This window comes from Neomonachus schauinslandi, chromosome 16 (assembly GCF_002201575.2).
Source record: "Neomonachus schauinslandi chromosome 16, ASM220157v2, whole genome shotgun sequence".
NCBI lineage: Eukaryota > Metazoa > Chordata > Mammalia > Carnivora > Phocidae > Neomonachus > Neomonachus schauinslandi.
Genome location: NC_058418.1, coordinates 49,345,704 through 49,356,193, shown reverse-complemented (window position 1 = coordinate 49,356,193; position 10,490 = coordinate 49,345,704). Strand labels below are relative to the sequence as shown.

General features: G+C 46.0%; 1 protein-coding gene across 1 annotated transcript; it reads right to left on the bottom strand.

Annotated features, from left to right (window-relative positions):
* Positions 1-348: 348 nt before the first annotated feature.
* On the bottom strand, positions 349-1,066 carry LOC110591838 (ubiquitin-conjugating enzyme E2 E3-like). The gene has a single exon (XM_044922262.1). The coding sequence runs from the start codon at positions 970-972 to the stop codon at positions 349-351; it is 624 nt and encodes a 207-aa protein (XP_044778197.1). The 5' UTR covers positions 973-1,066.
* Between the last annotated feature and the right edge of the window lie 9,424 nt (positions 1,067-10,490).

Sequence of the window (10,490 nt, the reverse complement as noted above, 5' to 3'; positions counted from 1 at the left end):
GGCTACTTTTATAACTTCATACAGATAATGAATTAGGCTAAAATGCACTATAATATTTGGTAGACTTCAGGACCAGTATCCTTAGTACATCACAAAATACATTTTGATATCCCAACGAAGCAAGACTCGCAAGTAGGCATTTTAAACATAACTAATCTACAGCGACAAAGTTCTACTCTTGATAGCATTTACCTTTTTGGGGAGTCTCCTAGTCTCCAAAGGATAAAAGCAGAGAGTACAATCAGTGTTAACATATACACAGAAGTCCGTATTGTAAAGTCTATAAAGATTTGCCGCACAGTGGGAAGGGGCCTTCTGCTCCTTCATGTCGCATGCAAATTCTGTGAATTATGTGGCGTATCTTTTGGTCCACTGTCTGGCTGTCCTGTCATGTTCTGCTCTGTTGGTCAAATACTGAATGGCTGTGCTTCCAACCAGAGGATCTGCAGGGTTGCAATCTGTCAAAAGAGAACAAATCGACAGCAAAACCTTTGAGATAGTCAAAGCAGGACTCCAGTTGTCTTTAAGGATGTCCAGACAGATGACTCCCTGACTGTTGATGTTGCAGTGATAAATTCTGGTGCGGAAAGTAACCTTTGGTGGCTTAAATGGATAATCAGATGAAAAAGTGATATCCAGAAAAAACACACCACCTTCATATACAGAAGCTGGTGGACCAAGTAGAGTCGTTCTCCATTCATAAATGTTATCTTCTTTAGGCCCAGCATTGCAGTTAGGAGGAGAATCAAGAGTTATTTCAGCTAGCTCCTTCTGAATTCTTTTAGCACTAGTGGATAACTTAGCAGGGGTTTTGCTGGAGAGTTTGGTGTTTTTCTTCTGCTGGGTGGCAGAAGGTTTTCTTTCTTCCTGTTCTTCAGCCTCTGGAGCGGCTGGGTCTCGCAGGTCCGCATCTGAACTACCACTGCTGGTGTTGGGGCTCTCATCATCGGACCTTTGCCTATCAGTGGACATCTTGGTGAAGTTATTTCTTGGAAAACTCGGCCGCCCGCCCGGCCCGCTCGCGCGCGGTTACGGTGTGGTGGAGGGAGAGAGAAAAAAACCCTTCCTTAAGGAAATGGGGGCAGGGGGGGGGGGGGGGGGCAAATAAACTCATTTTTTTGCTGGTAAAATAACTGGGGGTTTTATTTCTAAGTTTAGCAACAACAACAACACTTTTTTGTCTCACACCTAAACCAAAGATTAATATTTCTGCTTTCTGAGGGTCCGGGCACTCTCCATAATCTGAGGAAATCATGCTCTTTTCAGCTTCTTTTCACTTGGGGAGACTGGGTAGTCAGAAAGCGGTCTGAAACACCAGTGCTTCTGTTAGGCGCTCTTCACTACTGATGAGGGAAGCAAGGGATGGCCAACCTATTATTTCTGCAGAGCATCGGTGAGTTATTTGCTAGGCTAAAACAGGTTTGGATCTGGACAGAGGTGGAGGCTAGATAGTTCTGCATAAAAAGCAAGGAAAGAAGGAGAAGAAAGGAGAGTCTTTGGGTTTATGGAGACCTCCAGCAACATGGTGACTTGTAAGAAAGGGATATCTGATACCCCCTTAAATCAGTTTAGTCTCCGCTGTAAACCCATTTGATGGCGGTGATGGTAATACACTATTGGGGATGCACTTAATGCCATCAAATTGCACACTTTCAGATGCTTAAAATGGTAAACTTGATGTTATGTGTACTAGTGATGGTTCATTTTATGGGTCAGCTTGACTGGGCTAAGGGACGCCCGGATAGCTCCTCAAATAGTCTTTCTGGGTGTGTCTGTGAAGGTGTTTCTGGAACAGATCAGCATTTGAATGGGCAGTCTGAATAAACAAGATCACCCTCACCAATGCCTGTGGGCATCATGCAGTCCTTTGAGGGCTTGAGTAGAAGAACCAAAAGTGGGAGGAAGGATGAATTCACTCTCCCTGCTTGAGCTGGGACATCCACCTTCTCCTGCGCTTGGACATCAGTGCTTCAGGTTCTCGGGCCTTTTGGATTCAGACCAGAACTACACCGCGGGGCTCCCCTGGTTCTCAGGTCTTCGGGCTTGGACTGCAACCACCCCAATGGCCTCCAGCTTGCAGGTGGCACACTGTGGACTTCTCAGCCTCCATAATCAGGTGAACGGACCCCTGCTAAAAGCTATGTTTCTATATGTCCACACAGTTCCTATTGGCTCTGTTTCTCTGGACTAAGACAGTATTTCACTACAACGAAAAATAACAAGTATCTGAGTCCCCACACTTCGGTAACAGCTGCTGTGGACACAGATGGCTCTCTTGAGTGGTTTGGGACAAATCAGACATGGTGCTCTTTGTCTGGTCGATGCAGGACAGAGAGGAGAGTGCAAGAGGTGAGAGTTGGTGACATTGAGAGTTTGGTGGGAGCCAGGGGACACGTGAGAAAGCACATGTCTGGGGAGCCCCTCAAAATCTGGCAAGGCTGCTAGATGTCCAATGGTACAAGGGACCTAGGGGCCACACCCATTACGTTCCCATTTTAAGGGACAGGGTGAATTCAGTTGTCATCCGGCTTCCATAAAGATGGAGCTTAAAAGGTTCAGAAAGACTATAATCTATGTCCTAGCTTAGGGCTTATCAATTGGTATTTATATTACTGATCTCATGGGGCCGTTTTAAGGGTCGGAGGAGTTAAATAGCTATACAAATTTAATACATACCAATGTTTCATGTCTGATGCTACTTTTCCACACACTGTTCCCTCCCTTTGCATCCTGTTAAATGGTTTCCTGGTCTTCAAATTACATCCATTTGATAGTTATTGTCTTTGGTTTTTGTTCTTTAAGTTTTTAGCCTTCTAACTGTCCTCCTCCCTCTGGCATGCCCTGATTTTTCCTCCCTCAACTCCTTTCCCCCCTCATTTAAGGATACACATGCCATGCTGGGTCCAGCCTATGACTTTCCTCGGCGAGCGTTCTGACACGCAGGGATAGCCCATGTGAATTAGGAAGGTCCTTTTTGGTGTAACTCTGAAAGTTAGGGATGAATTCCAAACACTCTCATTCTGAGCTGAGATCTGGTCCGGTCAAGCCTTCAGGGATGGCCACACAGACATCTGCTGGTGGACTCCAGGAATACAAGGGTTTCTCTTCCCACACAAAGACTCCCTAGAAACCTCCACTACTGATTGGGGGTGGGTTGTACCCCCCCCCCCAGCGCAATGCATCATGCTCCCCAGGAAAGGATGGTGAGATGGGCCTCACGTGTGTTTCCACCACTGCCACTTACCCAAATTTTGTCAGCTGGTAATTTCCCAACTTTGTTGTGCATTGGACAGTCTTACTTTCATTTCCCAGTTTAGGAAACTGTTTTGCACAGTACTTGGATGCTTATTTTTTTTCAGCGTGCATGGTGCTGGGCAGTCAACGGGTGGGAGTAACTTTCACCCTTGCTGTTGTCATGACTGTTCATTTCTCAACCAAACTGGAGTCTCTCTCTGCTACAGTGGAACTTTCTGAGATACACGTATGCCCTGTGCCTCTGTTTTCCTAGTTCTACAGCATTGATTAAGCCCATGCTATCCTTCATATGCAAAACTGAATTCTAAATTGTGGCTCTTAGGAAAAGATACAGCCTTGTGAATCTAATGTTTGTGGGTGCAATCCCTGGGTGTGTGAGTGATGGTAGCCCTAAATAAAAGGTATTTCTGCAACCTGTATTCGTTGGGCACTTACCTGTTGCATGGTTTGAGACAAGTAACACTTGGGCTCCCCACCTCCCTTCCCCATCGTAGGGGCAATGACACAGATGTTCCTGTTGCTGCCATGATTTGTTTTTTGTTTGTTTTGGAGGTTTTTTTTTTTTTTAAGATTTTATTTATTTATTTGAGAGAGAGAGAGAGTGTGTACAAGCGTGGGGAGGGGCAGAGGGAGAGGGAGAGAGAATCCCAAGCAGACTTTGTGCTGAGCATAGAGCCCGACCTGGTGCTCGATCTCACGACACTGAGATCACAACCTGAGAGGAAATCAAGAGTCGGAAACCTAACCAACTGAGCCACCCAGATGCCCCATGCTATGATTTGTTATAGCTCAGCGGTCTCACAACAAACGGAATTCTAAATTTCTGCTAAGTGTGTTATGTTATATTCCTCTGATGGATTATGTCCCAGCCATTCACACTGGCAGTGCAGGAAATCTTCATACCTGCAACATATTCTGTATATAATGCCAGTCAAACAAAGTAGTGCACAAAAGTGTATCCAGCCGGATCTCAACTGTGTAAAATGGTGCTTACAGCAGGAAGATACTATGTTATCTGTGGTCATCTTTGAAGGGTAGATAACAAATTATCTGGTTCTTTCATTCCATTTCTCTTTATTTTCCAAGACTTTCAAAAAGAGCTTGTACTGGTACTTACTACTATTTTTAAATTAAGTAATTTCTTCAGTCCTTCCGCAGTAGACCTACTTTGCCAGTTCCATAGCATATGTGGCAATTTATCTGCTTTTTTTGGGTGGGGGGCTGTTTTTGTTTCGTTTTTGTCTGTATTCTCTTTATGTGCTTTTAAACCAAATAAGTGTTTTATAATTAAAGCAGTGTGTTCAAAGCTGTGTGTCTGTGAGAGATCTTTCATTTACTGTACAGTGAACTCATTGAACAAAGCAATATTTAAGCAATTCTGAAATTTTTTTTTTTTTTTTTAGTCATGGGGGAGTATGGGGTGGGGGGAGTTTCAATTGTAATGATTTTCCTCCGTGTCATTTAGCAGTTTTCCAGGGCTTTTCATTATGGCAGCACTGGGCCATTTGAGGTACTTGCTTTCTAATCAGCCCTGGATGCCTTCCAGTGAGCCTGGGCGGAAATTCATCGGGCACAGGGTTTAATTGGGGCCACCCACCATGGAAGCGCTTCCCCCCTTTGTCCAGAGAGATGGAAGCTCTTAACGTAATGCACATAAAAACATCCAGTATTGCAGGGCAGGAGCAAGCAGGCTCTGATGTCCCGAGGCTGTTATTATGTCCCAGTTTAATGTTAGCTTTTCAGGGAGACTCCATCCAATCACGGGGGATGCGAGAAGTCTATGGAAAGAGAGCAATATAAAGTATTAGGTTGCCGTCTGAACGCAACCCCTGATGTTTGGAACCTCTCTAAATAGATCCCAGACTGCTTTAAAAATAAGAAATACCCCCTCTCATCCCTTCTCCTATAATCCCTCTGGCACCTTGGATTCCTTAAATTAATTCGTTGCAAAAGCCGGTTGAGTTCCAATAATTGGTTTTAAATGATCTGCCTCTTGAAATTGTGCCTTGCAGTCTAGTGGAAACGCCAGCCTCAAGCGCGGTGGGGCCAAGTCACTCTGCAGCTTCTGGAAACAAATTGCCTGTGTAATGGGGTGCAGGCTCCATACGGCACTCCCAGCGGGATGGTGATTGTGTAACTGGGGAAGGCAGCGTGTCTAGAAGGCCAGATCATGGCGGTGTTTTGGACGATGCAGCTAAGTCAAGGGAGCTGTGACCTCTTTGCATGCTTGAAATTGGAAATGTTTAATTTGGATGTGACTGTGGCATCTGCAAGCTTCTTATTGGCTGTGCTTCCCGGGGTAACACAGCCAGCTTTCTGGGAATAACGATTATTCTTGCTCTGCCCTCCCCTACCGCAGAGGGTAGAGGGATGAAGAAGAGGAGAGAGAGTGGTACCGAGGCCACTGCTTATCACGTGTTTAATCTAGCACTTTACCTGATGAGCAGGATGATCCCCCACCCCTGCTCCGTCCCTATGAGACAGCACTATTACTACCCCGTCTTGTAGATGGGAGGCTTACAGTGGGGAGGAGACTAAGTTCATCCAGTTAGTGGCTCTGTCCTGCCTGTTTGACTCTACTGCAGCCCTTGGGAAACCTAACGGGCATACAGTCACCTGGGGATCTTGGTCTAATGCCGGTTTTGATTCAGGGCTGGGGCGGGTCCTGAGACTCTGCATGTCTAATGAGCTCCCAGAGGATGTGGATGCTGCTGGTCTGGGGATTGCCCTCTGGGCAGGCAGGCTCCAGACAATGGCGGGGCCTCAACTGGCCACACATCCCATTCACATCTGGAGCCAGGGGCCTCTGACAATACTCCCGATAACCTTTTAAGACCCACTGACTCAGAATCTCGGGATGGGGCTCAGGGACAGGGGGTGGGGGAGGGCCTGACTGCTGAGCACCCAGGCTGAGAACATCAGCCGAGGTGGGGAATTGTATGGCTTCAACCCAGGGTGAGCATCGGGGCACTTAGACTTAGTAGAGCAACAAAACACAGGAAGGGAAGGAGGAAAAGACCACTGTGTGTTACAGGGTGAGGGAAGAAATAAAAATGGGCCATGGTAGGGGGTGAGGGAGGGAGCGAGAACAACTGGAGCTCCTTCACAGGAGGTGTGGGACGTGCTTGGCTGTGGAGCCTGATCCTCACAGGAGGCCCTAGAAGCAAGGTTCCCCACGCAGGGCTGGCTGAAGAGGTCAAAGAAAGTGCCTGTCTCGGTGGTCTGGATCAGTTTCCTTCTGGGCAACGGGGGCTCCGTTCCCGTTCAACGTCTTTCCAAACGTGTATGTGTCAGCCCTGTTCTTGGTACTAGAAACGGAGAGGGCAGAGTTGGCCCGGCATACTCTGCTCTAGGCAGCTGGGGGGGGCAGCCGTGCCTGGGGCGGGGAGCAGCCTCTATAGCACTTGTCACCCAGAGCTAAAAAGCCCCTCCCTCCCCCCCCCAGCCAGGGTCATCTGGGAAGTCTGTCCAGGATGCTGAGGGCTTGAACTAAGGCAATTGCCATGAAGGTGTGGGGGACTGAGCCTGTGGCATTTCTAAAGCAGGTTTGGTGACCAGCTAAGCACCCCCATTCTCTCCCACATCCCAGGGGGGCTCCCAAACTTCCCAGCTTGGGATTTGGGGCAGATGGCAGCCGCTGGAGAATAACTGATGGCATTTGCTTGGTGCCTTGTTGAGTTTAAGGTGACTCTCGCACGTCCAATTAAAAACGTCCCATACATGGTTGGAAATGTGTGTCTAGAGCTTGGCGATGGAGATTCAGGTTGGAATAACAGCTCGGGGAGTCATCAGCTATTCTGATGGGATCTGAATACCCAAGGGGAAGAGAGGACCTAATTAGAAAAGATAAGAGACAGGGATGTCAATCTGGGGAGCACCAATATTGAAGGGACACCAAAAGGGAAGGGAAATAATTGATGAGTAAAAATTAAGAAAAAAAAAAAAATCCAGGATATAGTAATGACCCGGAAGCTGAGGAGGTGAGTGCTTTTTGTGAAGGAAGCAGCAGTGATTATTAGTTTCAAATGTTACAACTATTTTAAAAAGATAAACACCGACAAGGGCTTCCCCTCTCTAGAACATTTTTTAATGGTTCTCTCTGAGTGAAGGGAGCGGGGTCTACATCTTTCTATTTTTAAATAGCTTGATTCTCATTCCACCATTATGAAATTATCCTTTAGAATCTGGCCACCTTGGGGACTGTTTCAGGGGACTTGGGGCTCAAGTGAGGGGCAGTTGACTAAGGGCATGATGCCTTTGCCTTCAGCTGCAGAGCCCAGTCTTTGAAGGGCTCCCTGACACATGGGAAGGATGCTGGGTAAATGTGCGAGATGATAAAATTGGTGATTTAGAGGGGCGCCTGGGTGGCTCAGTCAGTTAAGCCATTAAACGTCTGCCTTTGGCTCAGGTTATGATCCCAGGGCCCTGGGATCATTCCTCATGTGGGGCTCCCGATTCTCCCTCTCCCCACCCCTTCCCCACTGCTCATGTGCTCACGCTCCCTGCCTCAATAAATAAATTTTTTTTTAAAAAATTGGTGATTTAGAAATAGTAGCAGTACATAGTGGTAGGTGGGATGAGTCTTTGCTTCTAGTCAATCTCCCAATTCAAGATAAAAAAAGGCCTAAGAGGAGATTGCACCCCAGGCTGGGCACCATGAATGGTTGTGTCCTGCCTGGGGGCTGAATTGAGATGAAATCCACTAGGTCCTAGGCTTCCAAATCCTGTCCCCAAAAGGCGCCATTAGCTCAGAGCGTCTTCTGTTGTTCTAATTTGCATAGCTTCCAACTTTTGGCCACTTTATGTGCTTGCCTGTGCAGAAGGGAGCGTTGTTTTCTTTTTAATTTATTTATTGAGGCATAATCGGCATACAATATTACATTAGTTTCAGGTGTTACAACATAATGATTCAACATTTATATACATTGAGAAATGATCAACACAACAAGTCTAGTTACCATCTGTCATCTTACGAAGTTAATAAAATATTTTTGACTATAGACCCCATGCTGTACATTACATCCCCATGACTGTTTTATAGCTAGAAATTTGTACCTCCTAATCCTCCCCGCCCATTTTGCTCCCCTGTCCCCCACCCTGTGGCAACCACCAATCTTCCTGTGAGTCTGGGTTTTGTTTTGTTTTTTGTTTTAGATTGCACACATAAGTGAAAGCTTGGGAGTAGCTGGCTTTCTATCCAGTTTATTTCACTTTGCATAATATTTTTAGGTCCATCCTTGTTGCAAATGGCAAGATCGCATTCTTTTTTTTATGGCTGAGTGGTATTCCACTGTGTGTACACCACATCTTTATCCATTCATCTACTGATGGGTGCTTAGGTTGTTCCTATATTATGGCCATTGTAACTAATGCTGCAATGAACACGGGGGTGTATGTGTCTTTGATTTAGTGCTTTTGTTTTCTGTAGCCCAGCAGTGGAATTGCTGGGTCATCTGGTAGCTCTATTTTTTTTTTTTTTTAATTTTTAGGGAAACTACATACTGTTTTCCACTGTGGCTGTACAAGGGAACATCATTTTCTAATGCACACCTAGGCATCATATCCAAGAGCTACAACCTGGAATTGGATGAGAAATATTAGGGGTCCCGTCTGGGGTTTGGATAAAGGAACATTCGGGTGACACCATCTCTGAGCAAGAGTTCACAGCCTCAGAAAGTGGAATGGCCACAGGAATAAGGTTCAAAAGAAGTTCAGGAAAGGGAGAAGAGCTACCATTTATTGAGCACTGGTGGTTCTGGGTTCTGCCTCAGACATTTTATATACGTTGCTCCCTACAACTCGAGTGGAAATAAAAATAGGTGAAGGAGGGACTATCTTCTCAGTGTGAACCACGATGAGCACATTAAGACTTGGTGTCTGCTTCTCCCTCTCCCACCCCCCCTGCTTGTGTTCCCTCTCTCCTGTCTCTCTCTCTGTCAAATAAATAAATAAAATCTTTAAAAAAAAAAAAGACTTGGTGTCCGAGGTCACAGAGCAAAAAAGCACTAAAACTACTTCTGTTGAAATTGATGGAAACCCAATACAGACCAACTCAAAGGGGGAAAGAGAGTTAGCTTAAATGGTAGTGATTTCAAGGATTAAAGGAGAGGGTACAAGAATCATGGCCTCTGATGAGAGCCTGTTTATTTCCCTCTTTCCTCCTTGAGGAGTTTCATTTATTGCAGATCAGGAGGATGGCTGCTGACAAATCCAGGCTGTAATCACACATTTTGACAACCTCAGCTGAAAGATGGGTCTGTTCTCCCAAATGGTGTAGATAAACACCAGTGAACGATTCTCCCAGGTCACACTTGAGTCCAGATCCCACCTCTTCGGCCAGTAATTCTGGCCCTGAAAAAGTACTATGACATGTTTGGGCAGGTCTAAATCACGGATTAAACCAGAAGGAGGGAGATGGAAATGTTTACAAGGCAAATTAGCCTCTCCCACCCCAAAATCTAATCAAACAAGCAACAAATACTTACTGCTCATCCCTATAGCAAGGATTCAGTCCCACGGCTGCCCTTTATGATTTCTATTATACTTTGATTTTTCCCCAAGTAAGGAGTAACTCCAAGGCACCTCAGAAGCTGTAAATCCTGTTGACCCAAAAGTAGCGTTGGCATTTAAGCGAAGGTGTAAGTACAGTGGGCCACAATGAGCTGTTTGTAATACATTTAGTGACATCAGAAACAACCAGGTGTTGGTTAAATGACAAATCCTGGGCTTCATCCCGGACCCACTTAACTGGAATATTCATAGGGATGCCCAAGAGCGTGGTTTGGACAATTATCCAGGAGATTTTAGTTAGTAGTAATACTTCCCAGTCTTGGCTCTCCGCGCTGAGTGAGGACTTGCTGGCCTTAGAGAGGCGAGCTTGGGAATCCCTGGGGCAGATGTCTGAGCCTGCGTGTGCTGAGATCCTGGTGGTGGAGAAGGAGGAGAGAAATGGTCCCATAGACAAAAGTTATTTCCTTTTCTTCGATGGCCTGATTTTTTTCCCAGAGCTTTTGCAAAGTCTCTATTCCACTCTTCCCCTGGGCAGAGAGCTCAGAATTTGGCCTTGAGTCCGGTTGTGGAAATAAGTAGTCTAGTTCTGATACAGCCTCCTGGGCCTCGGGCAAACAAACGACTTTTAATAGTAGGTCTTGGGAAAGCACTAAAAATAGAACAGGGGAGCAGCATGCGTGGCCAGGGAGGGATCAACAGAGGCAAATGGAGCGGAGGAATCTCAT

Excerpts from the sequence above, each read along its gene's own strand:
- LOC110591838 (XM_044922262.1), bottom strand. The coding sequence starts at position 972 with ATGTCCACTGATAGGCAAAGGTCCGATGATGAGAGCCCCAACACCAGC.